The sequence below is a fragment of the Pteronotus mesoamericanus genome, unplaced genomic scaffold (genome assembly GCF_021234165.1).
Source record: "Pteronotus mesoamericanus isolate MK-2021 breed Mesoamerican mustached bat unplaced genomic scaffold, CSHL_Meso_final scaffold_651, whole genome shotgun sequence".
Lineage (NCBI taxonomy): Eukaryota > Metazoa > Chordata > Mammalia > Chiroptera > Mormoopidae > Pteronotus > Pteronotus mesoamericanus.
In genome coordinates, this window is record NW_026555325.1 from 24,483,034 (window position 1) to 24,499,469 (window position 16,436).

A 16,436-nucleotide genomic window follows, 5' to 3' on the forward strand; every position below is an offset into this window, starting at 1 on the left:
TTTATTGTTTAGTGAGCTGATTAAAAGATGATTTGGCCAAGGATCCCACACATGTAGGCAATTAAGACACACCTATGAGTGTGATGGAAAAAATAAAAATAAAACCAAGGTTGATATATAGATATATAAGCAGGACACCAGAAACTGAAAGACTAGCTTTAAAATAATAAAGCATATAAACTAATTAGAGAGGCAAAAAAAAAGAAATTATAATAAATATATGACAGGCACAGCTATCATCAAAGTCCAAATACAATATAATAATGCAGCAAAAGTTATTAGGTCAATGCCAGGGAAAAAGGTTAAGATCTCCAGTTTTAGAACTTCCGGTTATGTATAAACCCTGTATAAGACATGGAAAACAGACCTCACCTATGTGTCAACTCTCACCAGTTATTTACAGTTACCCTTCGCTGACTAAATGAGAAGGATTCTCAAATCAGAAGAACGGAGTGCTGTGGCCTGTGGCGACATCTGCGGGGGGTGTGAGAGTAGTGGTTGGCATGTGCCTCACATCATTGCCTTTCCCTCTGAGTTCGTCTTCCTGGAGTGGTTCTAGGAGAGTGGATCACTTCGTCGAAAGAGACCTAAAAAGGTAGTATCCTGGGGCCTCTAAAGGGACTGTACCTTGTTCTAGAGATTATTGGAAAAAATTGACTCAAATTCCAGAGGTTGTTCTAGGGTTCCCCCAATACAACTATCTTAAAACATCAAACTTTGCAAACATCCTCTTGATTTCATTCATTTTAGGACATTAAAGGATTATTTGGCCACTAATGTTTGATTTGAAACTACAACATGTTTAGTTTTTTTCCCTTATATTGAAAAGAGTTTTAAAATACAAGTTTGTGTAGAAACCTGGCCAGGAAACCTTGGAGTTGGTTATAGCAATGCTCACCAATTTGAAAGCATCCCTTTCGTGAGACTCTATTTAGGGTAGAGCCAATTCCAATGTTAAGAAACTAACATTCACACCCATATGCAAGGGTGTGAATTTTCTTCTAAATGGATTGTTTGCTATTATAGTACTCACAGTCTTTAATTCAGTGGTATGGGGGATTTCCTGAAATATTGGAGAAATACTTTCTTCCTTCACTGCATTCCTCTTGCCACTCAGATAACTCTATGTTAGTGAATTGAGATGCCGCTAGATGATATAGGATGCATCTTGTTTTTATTCAGGTCTAGCCTAGTGTCACTCCCTCTGAGAGGCCTTTCCCAACTATTAAGCCTAAAGTACTTGTCTAGTGACCTTTTCCACATTCTATTCTAATTCTCTAGCATTTATCTCTATATGACATATTTCTTGCTTCATTTCTGTTTAGTTTTTCTCCTCTTCAAGTCCTCAAATCTTACTGTGTACACATTAGAATATACACTTCACAATGCAGGGGTCCCTCTTTGCCGTCTGCGTATCTGTTCTCTGTTTCTAGAATGTTCTCTGGTACACAGGAGACATTTCGTAAATATTTTTGGAACAAAAAAAAATGTGCCTTTACAAGATTGGACCAAACCAAAATTGCCAGGTTGGGATGAATGGGTAGGTTACACTAGTCTTTCTGAATCAAGGGAAGCTGAAATTTATATTATCAAAGTTTATGGCTAGTGTGGCTGGTATGGCTAGTTCCCTTGGAATGGCTCTCTGGTAACTGCAGCCCAGTAGGATCTTGATTCTTTGTATGTGAATCTGGTCTAAGCATAGCTCATCAAACTGGAACATACACCTCAGCACAACTTCTGTTTAGCAATCACTTGCAGCCATTTTAAAGTGAAAACTAAATTCAGAGAGGGCCCAAAACAATACCTTGTGAGCAAACTCCTCTGGTTTCATATTCTGAACACGGTTTATAGCTTTATACATCATTTTCTCTCGGAAGTCATTAACTGTCTCGCGTTCTACAACTCCTGAGCCGCTGCTGGCAACCAGGATGTAGGTGCTCTCATCCGCTCTGGCTCGGCCGCGGGCCTGAGAACAGAAAGAAGTGACATAAATATGGACAGGAGCGGCTCTGCCTTGCTTTGAACTCTCCCATTTTTGTCCTGAAATGCTCAGTTGTCCCAGCCTTCAAATGGTCTCTTTATTCTCAGTAAAGTTAGTCATTCTTCATTCTTTATAAATTCGCTATTTGAAACTCAAGATGCACTTGAACACAGAAACAATGTTTTTGAATGATGATGGTTATTAGGTCCCCACTCAGCCCTCAAAAGCCTCAATAACACAATACCAACCCGTCCAGCCTTTCCATTCCACAGGGCCCTCTCCCACACCCTGCGCTGGTCAACGGTGGCTTGGGCCGGAGGAGCGCCACTCCTCCAAGCCGGGTGGGTGGGATGAATGGGGAGAAAGAAGGGCGTCTCTGACCTTGACACCAGCGCTGCGGAGCGTGCAGCCCTGTTCCTGGCATCCGACATTGGATTCTGGGCACATCTTCTTATGAAAACATGCTCAACGTGGCGATAAACTTATATCGTTGTTTTTATAAAGTGATATTTAGTTACATTCTGAGTAACAAAAAAGTGCGGGGCCTGGCCCGGGAACCTATAGACTAAGATACTATCCTCCTGAAAAACGCATTCTTTGTAATTAACAACTAGCAAGTCAGCTCCTGAAATAAAATTACTTCCTAATTTGGTGGTTGTCTCATTATCTTGGTCTTCCATGACTTGCCCTTCATTCGAGAATGCAATTTAGCATATAAAAAAAGCCCTTTTGTTAACTTTATGGGAAGAATGTTAAGTATGATTCCTACGCTTACTCAACCAAAGGTAACAATTATGTTAACACAGGGTGGGTAAAAGATAAAATTAAATTGAATGAAAACTAGGACATTTTACTATTTTTTTTCTTTTTTTTGCATACAGGGTGAATATAAGTTTGTGTAGAAACAACCACACACACGTGCATATCTGCCTCACATCCATCACCATTTTATCATGAAAAATTTCAAACGTAACAGAAGTTGAAAGAATAAGGGAAGAAAGCACAGAAAGAGCTGGATTCCCTGAAGCTTGGAGTGTTACTCTATTTGTGGGACGCTGTGCTTTAGATCCCTGGTCCAACTGGGGGCTCCCTACATCCTGAGAATGAGGAGGCCTATTTTGACTGTTACAGATGGGGCCACCTGTCATGTTCTTGAAAAGTCTTGGGACACTGCAATAACAACTAAAGAAGGGTTATTGTTTAAAAATACAACAGGTATCTGGTCGTAATTTGAATGAAACAGTAATACAAAAGGCAGTAGCGCACAGCTCTTCAAGATGTCTCTCTTCTGTTTCATTGGGGTATAATTTACATATATTACTTTTTAGGTACAGAACATAATGATTTAGTATTTGTATATATTGTAAAATGATTTTTCATAGGAAAACAGCTATATTTTTAAAACTATGTGTGCTATTTTACTAAAATAAAAAAAGAATACAAAATTTAAAAAGTTAATAATTAGAGGTATTCGAATGTACCTGGACCATGGCTATTTCATTAGTGACGAGACCATAACGAATAATCATATTGCACTCTTTAATATCCAGACCTTCTTCTGCCACTGTGGTAGCGATAAGCAGATTTATTTTTCCTGTGCGAAATTTCCTAATGACTTCTTTTTGTTCATTCTGTAGAAACATTTTAATAAATTAAATTTTGTGGTGCTAAACACATTAAAATCATCTAATTAGGAGAATAAATAAAGAATTGCAACTGGTCAGTGTAAATCAAAGGATTAGATCATACACGGATTTGATGCCATCTGTTTGTGTCATTGAACAAAGACATGATGCTGAGACAACATTTGATTTCCAATCTGGGATTATCACACAATAACAAAAATACTTCCATCTTCCAATCTGAAGGTGGGGAGACCATCATTTACACCACGGAAATAAATCGATGGGAAACTTGGGAGGAAGAAAGAGATGAGAAACTTAAATGGGCTTTTCTTTTCACTACATTAACTTCAGAATCTTTAATAGTCAAAGAATATATGCAGTGACACTTGTAAAAATTGTTGAGGCTTGAGCCACTGAGAAATACAAACCACACATTTGGTCACTTTAAGAGTGATTCAGGTACTGTGGCTGGTGTGGCTCATTGGATTGAGTGCCAGTCTGTGGACCTAAACGTCGCTGGTTCGATTCCCAGTCAGGGCACATGCCTGGGTTGTGGGCTGGGGCCCTGGTTGGGGGCATGCAAGAGGCAACATAACAACACATTGATGTTTCTCTCCCTCTCCTCCTCCCTCTCTTCCCCTCTCTCTAAAAGTAAATAAATAAAATCTTAAAAAGAAATGAGTCATTCAAACAAGAAACGTATGGAATATTCCTGGAAGGACACATGAGAAACTGGAGTATGTCAAGTGCCTGCAAGAAGGGAAGCTAGAGGATTGGAGGACAGTGGTGGGCCCTGTGCCTTATTAATTTTGAAAGAGGTAAATATATTGTCTATTCAAAGAGGTGACACAAATAAAAATGAAAGAATAGGTTATGAAAAACATAAAACATAATTAAGACAATTATATTTAAATGAATAAAATCTGAATTCTGTAAGTTAATATAAGTGATTAAATATGCTCTCTGACCCTTGCACCAGAGGAAGGGGTAAGCATAAACCCTGACCCATGCAGACAGCTTAGTTTTAGCTTCATAATCGCTCTCATCAAAGCTGTTGGTCCAGTTGGCCTGTGGTGCACATTTACACTATCTTCTGCCCCCACACCTTAAACAACAGTGAACATGTCATATGGACAGTGCGTTCTCCCCTCCCCTTCCTTTTTTCTCAGAGGCAGTACATGCCTTTATTTGCCTGCTAACTGCTCCAGAACCCTGCAGGAAACTCCCTCTCCGGTCTTCTCTGATAACTTCTCGCTCTTGCACTCATGTCTGCTGACATATCCTTGGATTTTAGCAGAAGATGTCTGTGCATTAATTCAAAGGACTAACTTTAATCATGAGAGTTTCAGACACATCAAGAGTTAGGCAACTCCTCTCCCAGTAAGTCTAATTCAGTTTACAAGGTGAGGATGTGCGGAGTAAGGAAGGGGTGTGTTCTATAGTGACATGCAACCCCCAAGTCCGATATGAGTAACTAGCCAAAGTAGCTTGAGAACATACTTTCCATTTGTACCTCACCTTTTTTCAAAGATGAACTGAAGTCATACATGATCAAAGTCATAACACTAAAACTAATATAATAGAAACTTAAAAGCAAGACCAAAAGTGAAAGAATATAGATGTATTGCTTGTAAGGATTAACTCAGAAGATGTGAGACTACAGTTTTTCCTGTGAGATTCCTAGAATGTTGGGCAAAAAAAGAAACATTAAGTAAACAAACTAGCTTTCCTCAGAGGAGGCAAACTCTTTACCCGTGAAAAACAATGTCTTTTCTGGCATAAATTTGAGAGGCAACTTTAACATGAGTACATGTCAAGAGTATATGGAGAGTTAGAGTGAATAATTTCAAGAACTATTTCTTTTCAGCAAATACTAAAACAAATGTAATTTGCTCCTTCGGACTAAATGGTGATGGCTGTATTAGAATTGAAGTATCCTTTTGTCCAGCAAGACTGAGGATCAACGTAACTTCAGAACATTTTACTCTAACAAACCACATGCTTGTAATGTCTACAAGTGCCTTTTTTCTCTCTCAAGTGTTTTTCACTGTGCACATGTTCAATGGTATAATGAAATGAAAACAAAACAAACAAACAAAAACCTTAAAGGGGAAGAGAAAACCTCTCGGGATCCCAAATCTCTAACAGATCAAAGGTCTTAACTTTTCCAAGTTTCTTGCCGATCTCGTCCTGGGCAGACCTGTGTCACACAGTCCTAATTATAATGCACATTTTTTGAGGAGACTGGAATGTTCCACTTGATAATTATATTGTAACCATTTTTGTATTTTGTTACGAAGTTTAAATAGCAATGATTTTTGCAAAGGAAACTCACTTCAGAAAGATCCCTCAAGTATGTGGAAAACAAAAATGACTCCTAGGACAATACTTAGCCTTTCAAATACCCCAGGTTAGACTGCTATTACACTCACATATCACTTCAAGAATAAGTGCTTCATTCCTTCAAAACATGTTGTGGTGTGGTGAGAGAATTGATGAAAAACAGACTACAACTAATGGGTGAAGAGTAGTCACAGTGTAAGAACAGCAATCCAAAAAGATGTTTGTACCTGTGTCATGGGCTTGAACTCACTGCTGTGTCCAGCTCCAATCAGATGGTGGGCTTTGACTCCCACTTCTGCAAATTTTTCATTTTCATTAATCCACTGGGCAAGGGCATATGCACTCTGCCGAGTTTTTGTGAAAATTATTCCTCTTGCTTCCACAGTCTTTGTATATTGCTCCATTATGGTATTTCTTAATTTGGTCAGCTTTTCATTTTCATATTCTGGGTTTTCAGCCAGTTTTTTCAACACACGCTTGTTATCTTTAAAAAACAATTAGCTTAAATTAGTAAAATATACAAATAATTACAGTGGAAGATTTAGGTAATGAGGCACTGAGATGTAGTTTACAGTTAATCTTTTATCTATACCTTATAATCAGGCTATTTAATAAATTTATTTCAATCATCTTGACTAAAATCCAGATGATCAAATGATTGATTGTGATCATACGATTCACGCCTACTGTGGTCCTCAGTTAGATGTGAGTGGAATTTCTTCTTTCAAAATGAAATGTTATCTTAAGATGGCCTTTTGGAGAGCTCTTGTAAAGCAGCAGTGCACACCAAAGACGTAAATGCAGGAGATCATGTAATAAATGTCACATTCACTCTTACCCATAAATAAATCCATGAGAAATTCATCTGTCCCATCCAGTTTCAAAGGTTTCTTTTCATCATTCTCATCTTCATCACCATCATCACCACTCCCATCACTATCATCTAGGACTGCAAACTTCTTCTCTTTTTCATCATTATAGAAAGTTTCAAGGTGGTTATATGCATCAATCATTCGGATGGTGTCTTTAATTTGCAGGGCCTCATTGTACTTCCTCAAATGTTCTGCACAAAGGCGGTCTCTGCGATTTCCTTCTTTCGCAGCTATGAAAGAATATATTATGTAGCATGAAATAATGATCCAAACACACATCCTTTATACTGTGCTGTGGACATGAACATGTTTGAATTACTGACTCTAGAACAGGTTTCATCTTGTTTCTGAAGTGAGCAAGCAGGACTCAAAATGTGCCATGAGCTCTAAAAAGGGACAAATTTTCTCACTCCCAGACTTGCTGCTTGACTTATGCACCCGCAAGAGCATGCACCTGATCCATGCTGAGTCAGAGGAACGGCATGAAAAACATATTACTTGAATTTACAATTGGAGACAGAGCGGTTAATATTTATTTTAATATTTTAAATATACAGTAAGTGAAGACTCTGGAGATAAAGACAAAATGAATGAATTGGTACCTCTTTCCTTAGATAAGGAATTAGAACATGTTTATCTATGTCTTACTTGGAAAAAAGAAATTCCATTCGCTTGCAGTTTGCTTAGGAATGTATGATATAGTTATGTGAAATCTTGGCATAAACATGGGATAAAATGCTAGGTAAAAACCCAATTACCTTGTTTTTCCATTTTAATGGCCCACTGTTCATAGGGTTGAGTTCCAAATTCTGGCATTGGACTCATTTGGCAAAAAGTTTGAATCTTTGTCATTATTTCCAGAAGTTTGTCTTTAAATGGATCCTAAAAATAAGTTATACACTTATTCTTACGTGTTTATATTGTTAAAGGAATAACATTATCTTTGTGAAAATAATTTCTGTGTAATAATAAACTTGATTCAGAATCTTTGTGTAAGCAAAGTAGTATGCTAATCTCTGATCACCCATTTGCACATTTTTTTTAACCATTTTCTTCTTTTAAAAGTCTCTGCTCTCAAGACACGTATACACCAACACTGTGTACCACTTCTGGAATTTCCAGTTTAAAAATTTTACAAAAAAAATTAATTAATGATAAACATGGATGCTAACACTAATTTTAAAATAATATTAAAGTGATGTCACAGTTATTTAGAAAGCTTGCAATCTAATTTGTCCCAGCAAAATAATAAAATAAAATAAAATAAATTTTAAAATCCTAGGAATGTCGTGTTTTATTAATGATTATAAGTAAAAACACATATTTAAACTTATCAAATGAAACTGAATAAGCAATAGAAAGTGAAGGAAAATAAAGTATACCAAACGTGCTAGTTCAGCTGGAGAAGATAAGCAGTCTTCCAGAATTAAAGAAAAAACAGAAATCACAACTGATGGCCACTAACAGTGGTTTAGCGTCTACTACATTTTAAACATAATATTACTTATTATGCATATTTCATATCATTTAATCCTAACATCATTACGAGGTGTATTTTCAATGATTACACTTATAATCGAGCATATATAGCTACAACTTATCATGCTTTACAAATTTTACAAAAGAAAGTATTGACATATGTACTCATCATAAATTCCAAACTGAGTATCAGTTGGTGTTTATTATTAGCGAAAATAGTCATCTAGAAAGCACCATAAAATATGTATTTCACCTCTTTACCATGTCAGTGTTTTCTTAAGAAATATGAAAATTAGGGAGGATTTCCATTATCTTTGCCAAATGTAATCTGGTAGCTACAAAATTAGCACTGTGGAATGTTGGAAAACCAATCCTGGAATTCACCAAGGAAGTTTAAAAAAAGAAAGGAAAGAAAAAGGATAAAACAGAATATAGTATAATCCCTGTAGTTTAGCTACATAACCTTCTCTACCCTCCTCCCCCTGTGGCTCAAATGTAGTCAGTTACTGAGCTACTCTTCATATAAGCTGGAAAACTAAAAGGATGGAAAAGAGAATTCACAGCAGTGGTTTATGGCCTAACATCAATAAAAAAGTACAAAAATGTAACTTTTTGCTAAAAATTTAAAAGAGTATTGTTCAGATGGCCAATATAAAACAATCTTTGCATCTTTCAGTTCAGTATGGTATCAGCAATCAAATCAATACAGCATTTTAAGCACATACTTCTCTGGTGTCATCTGCAATGACAAACTTTTTGCATGGCTCCTTTATTTGGTGTTTAAGTTGACTGATGTTTTCTTTCACAGTTTTAATAGTAGATGCATCAAGACTGGCACATATCTGGAAAAGAGACATTTTTCAACATTTAAATAATTAGTTTTCCCTTTCATTGACTTAATGTTGTTTTCTTCATGTAAGAAATAAGTAGCATTACTTGCTAAATATGGCATTATAGTAATGCTTTACTGTGGATCTGATTAACCAATTTGTCCTAATAGGCTAAAAAAAAAAAAGAAGCTTCTAAATCAAGTTGGTGAATAATTCCAGAAAAGTGTATTCATATTCATTACTTACATTCTATTTTCTAGCTGGAAAAATAGACATGGAAAGGGTATAGCATCTTGCAGAGATCAGCAGAGAATGTTTCTGAGAAAACCATATCACATGAAGCATTTCAAAGGTCATTTTGTCATCCATGGTTTCATATTACCACTCTTTTCTACACATAAAGACGACAGTGTGAAGCTAGGAGCAGCTGAAGCCCATGTGCCTGGATCTAGATTAGAATTTGTCCTTAATCCCAGTAATCAATTAGACCTTGGAGCCAATAATTGTACCTTTGTCTACTCTACCTGATTTTTACTGAATTAAATTGAAAATCAAGGCCTTAAAATACAAATGCACTTGCCTGATGCCAACACACTTCTTGGCTTACTCTGAATTCATTTAACACTTCAGTCAACAACAGTATTTTATGTGTTGTTATCATTTGGGGGCAGCTGACATGTAATATATTTTTAATTACGGATTTGTATATCCCATTTTCCCATTTAACTTGAATTACCCAGAATCTGAGAATCACACAGAACAAAAAGACAGTAGAAAATAAGCAATTTTGAAATTCACTGAGTGAGTATGAAAAGTAGAAATGTTCATAGTTTCACATATATTTCAATATCAAATAGATGATCAAGTTTTCAAATAGGAGTAGATATTTAAAAGAAGATACTAAATTTGCAACCACTTTTCAGTAATTATATCAGCTTTCTATAATTTTTGTGATGTTTTTTGTCATAGTTGTTTATTAAGGCATATTACTGTTTTGTAGAAAACGGAATACATTTACTTTGAAGCAAATAGATTTCACCGAACTGAGGATCCTGCAATACCTTCTTTCATGCACTCGATGGCATTTGCACCTAACCTTACGTAAAAAACCCAAGAAGTAGTGACATTTTTTTTTTTTAGCTTTGGTTTCCTTCTTTATACATAAAGTTAATGACTTACTTTTAAGATGTGTTCTTCAGCTTTGGCTTGCTTGGTGGCCCCGTCAACACCTGGTGAAGCTGTTAGTCCCAGGATCTGAGGGAGGGGAATCACTGGTTTGTTTTCTTTCTCAAGTCTCTTGTTTTTCAACTTCTGTTTCAGATAACGCCTCATGATGTTATGATAGACTGCTTCTTTTTTGGTGTGATGGCATTCATCAATGATGATGAGGGAGAAATCTTAAAAGAAAATTCACATGGTTCATTTGTCCATACCAGCAAGTTATGGTTAAACAAACAAAAAAGAATCTTTAAGCTAGGAAATTGAGCTGCCACAGGTATGTCTTTTTTGGGGCAGAATACTGACACTGCCCTTTTTCACTTTTTAGGACCATTCTAATCACCTGTACATTCAAAAGTTTATATATATTAATCATGAAGCTCTCCCTGTTAGGTATTATGCCTATTTTATTAGATGAGTTTTTAGAAAGTTTATAGACCTAAAGAGTGTTATGGGATGGAATTCAAACTTAAGATAATTATCCAGAATTCTCAGGATTACACTCTTTTTCTTAATATAACATTTAATATTAAATGGGCGAATTTTACACTTATTATATCAAATAAAAACTACATTATTTTAAGAGGAATATTTTGCCATGTTTTACCATTGCATTTAACTATTATACTTATTTGTCCTTATTTCCCTTCCTATCTCCTACCTTCTCTTTCAATGCCTCACAAAATAGAAAAGATTTTATATTTGCTCTACAGAGAAGAGGGCTGATCTAAAAGGATACATAGCGTGTAAGAAGAATTTGTCAGTCCCCAGAATTACGAAGTAAATGGAAAGTCCAGTGATTGTTTGATGTAATACTAATATTCTTATGCAGAACAGTATTTTAATTAAAAACTTTTCAAATTTTTTGTTTGTTTCCTCAAGGAAGTAAAAGAGTTTTAATGAAAATGTAAACAACAAAAGATAATATAAACCAAAGTTAATATTCTTTAATCAGCATGTTTAAAATTATCCAACTAATACAGTTTCTATTAGCATTAATATTAATATGAATTCTTCTGGAAATATGAATATGTTTCCAAAAATATACACTTCAACCAACCTGACAACTGGACACCATCATCTTCTCCCTCTTCTGAGTTTAAAAGGGAGTTTTCCAGGATTTGAGCTGTACTGATAATGACATCATGGGATTTGACAACTTCTGGAAATGATATTTTCAATTGGGTATCACCACTTAATCCAGTAACGGAATACCATTTCTTCAGAAATGGTTGAAACTCTCCGCAAAAGAGCTGTTCCACTAATGGTACCTTTAAAAATGTCAAACGTTAAATAAATAAATAAATAAATAAATAAATAAATAAATAAATAAAATGAAAGAGAGCATCGTCAAAGCAAAAGGAGTATTGATCAAAGGCCTACTATGTGTCAAGCATTAACACAAGTTTTACATTATCAATTAATTAGGCATAACAACCTATTCATCCTCTCATTCATTCACCTGTCAATAAGCACTTATTGAATACCTATTAGGTGTAGACATTGTGTCTGAGACACAATGATGTTTAAAATGTGCTTGACAACTTTCAGGAACTCAGTCTAGCGGAGCACACAGACCAAGACTAAAAATGAAACAAATTAATATAATACCATGCAATAATTCTCCCATGGAAACACAGTCAAGTGACAGCAAAGAGGAAGAAGCAACTGACTGCTCAAAAGAACTTGGGTTTGGAAGTAATTTTAATCTTGTAAACCATGGGTCAGTGAAGAAAAAACTGAAATTCAGAAATAAATTTTGAATTAGTAGAGAAGGGCCAGGCTAAAAAGGGCTGTGAGCACCAAGCAGAGTATTTTAAATGTAGTATAACAGTTCACAGGCCCCTTGTGAGTTGCCTTACACTCAGGGTTGAAATTACTGTTGTCTGTTTTGGGATCAGGCCAGAGGCAACGTGCCTAAAGTAATGGAAGGGGCAGGGAGCAAGAAGTGAGACGGTAAGGCGTTGCCTAGGAGAGTGGATGTGAAGTGAGGAATGGACTGCTGGAATAGCTTTGTTGGCAGAGAAAAAACAAAACAAATAGATTTGGCAAAAAAGGTGAAAACTTTTCAAAGACAACTGGCATTGTCTAGTGAGAGTGTGTTGGCCTTGAGGTGACTTGACCCAATTGGTGATTTACAGTATCTTCTCATTCACTAACAAGCCAAAATGCAAATCTTCTGAAAGACCTGACCTGCAAAACTATGAACATGGAGGTGGAGCCCAGCGATACATGCGTAATGGGGCGGCCAGGTCTAGGATACAGGAGGCATCTGTAGCCTGGCCGGCAGGGGCTCACTTTTTCAAGCAAGCAGCTAGAAGATGGTCTTACTCTTTAAGGCTACAACCTCCAAGAGTCAACTCTACACCTGGTCCTCTGTCTGAGGAGTGGCAGTATTCTTACAATAAAGTAAGCTAAAGAAAAGAAAATGTTATTAAGAAAATCGTAAGAAAGAGAAACACATTTGCCGTATTTATTGAAAAAAAATCTGTGTATAAGTGGACCCATGCACTTCAACCTCATGTTATTCAAGGGTCAACTGTATTTTTTTTTAATTCCATTTATACAAGACAGAGGTGATAATCTAAGAAGGAAGTATTCTGAGGGAGAGAATGGGAACTAAATTCAGCAAAAAGAGGGCATGAGCCAGCGGAAAGAAAGCTCTGCAAACAACTACTGCAGCTACTTCCTTATTGTGTGACATTGGACAAGTTACTTAATCATCTCAATTTCCACATTAATAAAGTGAGATTTAATGTTAACCTGTGGTGAGGTCATTGCGAAAAATTAAATAAAATGGAGGCAGACATATTGCTGGCACTCAGAAAACTTCCCTGATATTTCACCCATCCTTTTATTCCAGCAGTATGGTAGAAAGAGATCAGTTGACTACAGAAGAAAAGGGTTCAAATCTTAGTCCTGCTGATTATTGGCTGGATGATCCCTGACAGGCTATAATTAAAGCCTCAGAGCCTCAGTTGTCTGATGGGTAAAAAGAGGATAACTACGGTCACTTCAAAGAATGGCTGTGTGGTTTTAAAGATAGAATGTAAAGTATAATACAGTATGATTATTAATACACATTGTTTACTTATTACACTATAAATTTTGGGGGGACAGGATATGCATTTCATTTGTCTTTAAATACCCTAATGCTACTGAATGATTTAAGAATCTTTATACCATGAAGTGACATAGGGACCTGAGGTTCTGTCCATAAAGGGTGAGTCAAAGAAGCCGCATCTTCTCACCTCCAGAACAAAAAGAAGCTGTCACAGGAGGTAGCAGGTGTTGAAAATCCTGATATTCACACTGGGTGGCATTGACATCCTATTGAAGGACACCGAGAAAGCCAGATGCAAGTCTGACATGGCTAATTGGGAGGTGTGTGGTCCTTTTGGAGCCTTTTCCTGAGATGTGACAGAGTGCCTGCCAAGACTAATCAAACCCAACTGCTACCCACTTCTGCTGAATCATATGGGGCTGCATCATAGCATCTGAAGGAACCTGGGATTTATCTCTCATGATGTTGAAGCCCTAGATAGGAAATAGAAAGTCTGGAAACACAGGTGGTGTTTTCATTTCTCCCTGCATTTGAAGGCAATAACTTTGGAAAGTATGGAGAAAGGGAGATGAAAGTAAATGGTATTAGGGAACAGGATTTTTCCTTTCTAGATCGAGGGTTATAATAACTTGTTCTTGGGCCAAACACAGAATCCAGGTTGGGTTACTTACTGGGCCAGAGATATCTGACTCAATCAAAAAGAATTAGAGTTAAAATTACTTTAAAATTCAAAGAAATGGGGCAACAAAATAAAAAAAAATTATGACATAGATGAAAGAGCCAGTGGAGGAATTTCTAGTAATTCTTGGAGAAAAACAGAAGGGAAACAGATCAGACATTAAATTCATGTCCTTAAATACCTACACAACAATGCAATTGATGTGACTAATTAATGAGGATAATTTAACATTTAAACATGGCTGCAAATTTGAATTCATAAGAATCACCTAGACCTAGTGGGGTGAAAGATTTATGACAAGAACTTAGCACTGGGAGGACAAGTCATTATTACAAAAAGGAAGGTGTATTAGATGCATATAAAAACCAAGACCTGAAATCACCAATCAACATAATGATATGAAGAAATAAACTTAAGTAATTGTAATTAGGATCCAAAATTAACTGCACAAACATAACTTAAGAGGTCTAGTTTAATAGGTTTTTCAAATGAACTTAGGCTTTTTAGGTTACAGCAAGCAGCACAGGAGTCTGTGGATGACAAAGCAAACCCAGCCATGGGCTAAGTGTCACATGTCCTCTCTCCTAAACTCTGCACTGTAAAATTGTATCTATAGTATTTTGTTCAGCACTGGACTCTGTGTTTTAAGAGGGTCTGAGATAAATGTCTGGAAAAGTATGAGCACTCCGGATGATGGACAGTCTGGAAATCATGTTAAATGAAGAACAGTGAAAGGAACTGGAGGGATGTGTATCCCAGGAACCAAAAAGAAAAATAACTTAGATGCTGCATGATGCTCGCTGCCTTCTCTATGTGGAGGGCTGTAATAAGACAAGAGATTTACAACTTGACTTGTTCTTTATCATCACAGAGAAAAGAACTCTAACCAATGAGAATGGCTTCCAGAGAAACAGATTTTGATGAATACATGTAAAGTTTTCTAACAGTGTCAGCTGTTCAAAGAATAGATCGAGCTGTCTTGTTAGAAGGGAGACATCCTTGATATGAGAAGTTACTCAGCAGACGTGAGAGAACCACTTGGCAATGGGCGAAAGCTGGATCTTGAAGGCATCCTTCAACTCTAATAGTCTATGGCACTGTGACCTTGTAAGGGAAGTAAAGGAAGCAGATGAATCAAAACTAACTCCTAGGTTTTGAGGCTACAACCTTTGGAGGAAGTGATATAACAGAGAGATAGATGAGTAGAAGAGCTACTTGAGAGAGTAGCGGAGACTTACATTAAGTGAATGGAAGAAGTTCAAATGATTAAGAACATCAGCATTGGTTCTTACCAATCAGTAAGTGGTCTTGAATCCAGCTAACTTTGTTTTGTTTTCTTTTCTGGACCTGACACTTATTACCTTGCTCATTGGTTAAAACATATGAAATTTTATTTCATTAATTATGAAGGTGAAGAGGAAGGAGTAAAAGAAAGAACTGATATTCACTGAGTTATTACTAGGCTTTAGCTAGATTATCTCATTTAAACTTCTGAAAAACTATACAGGGTAGCATTATTTTATTCCTTTTACAAATGAGAAAACTAAAGTGAGTTAGTAATTTGTCCAAGATCAAACGCTTCCATTTATTGTAGTCCAAAAGATATCCTTAATAAAAGGAATATAAGAAAAGCTATATAAAAATTTTAATGTATCACCATTACCACAAAAGAAAGAAGACTGTTCTAATAATGTGCATACAAGTATAAAGGAGAGGTCTTTAGGTTTAGCACATATACATATATATAAAACGCATTTGTAATTACATGATGGAATCATTTAGATCATGAATTCTGAGTATGTTTCTTTAGTACTGAAAAACAGGTTGTGCCCTGGCTGGGTGGCTCAGTTTGTTGAAGCATCATCCTGTAACCAGAAGGTTGCAGGTTCGATCCCCAGTCAGGGCACATACCTAGGTTGCTAGGTTGATCCCTCGTTGGGGCATGTGCCAGAGGCAACTGATTGATGTTTCTCTCTCACATCGGTGTTTCTCTCTCTTGTTCTTGCTCTCCCTTCTTCTCTCTTTAAAAAAACCAATAGACATATCCTCAGGTGAGGATTAAAAGAAAAACAGGTTGCAACTAAAAACTTTTCTCATAATAGAAATACAAAAGATACAGGAAAGTTGCATAGTATATTGCTGCATTTTCTGCAAAGAAATAACTGAGAATCTAATTACCATGAGTAATGGGAAAAAAAGACTTTCTGCTCATGGAAAACTATATTCAATTTTACTCCATAAAGTGTTAAAGATTAATATCCACAATTTATATGTGTATAAATTAATAAACTCTCATTTATCCAAATAAAGCTCAAATAACTAGACTTCGTTTAAAATGGAGACTT

General features: G+C 36.3%; 1 protein-coding gene across 2 annotated transcripts in view; it reads right to left on the minus strand.

Moving 5' to 3' along the window:
- IFIH1 (interferon induced with helicase C domain 1) overlaps positions 1-16,436 on the minus strand; it is a 49,677-nt gene that overhangs the window by 2,575 nt on the left and 30,666 nt on the right. For both annotated transcript variants that reach the window (XM_054562339.1, XM_054562340.1), the window contains 8 exons: positions 11,409-11,619; positions 10,310-10,527; positions 9,026-9,142; positions 7,580-7,703; positions 6,788-7,051; positions 6,177-6,433; positions 3,463-3,612; positions 1,805-1,966 (listed from right to left, as the gene is read on the minus strand). In XM_054562339.1, the coding sequence (XP_054418314.1) occupies positions 1,805-1,966; positions 3,463-3,612; positions 6,177-6,433; positions 6,788-7,051; positions 7,580-7,703; positions 9,026-9,142; positions 10,310-10,527; positions 11,409-11,619 (1,503 nt within the window). The remainder of the gene's footprint in view (positions 1-1,804; positions 1,967-3,462; positions 3,613-6,176; positions 6,434-6,787; positions 7,052-7,579; positions 7,704-9,025; positions 9,143-10,309; positions 10,528-11,408; positions 11,620-16,436) is intronic.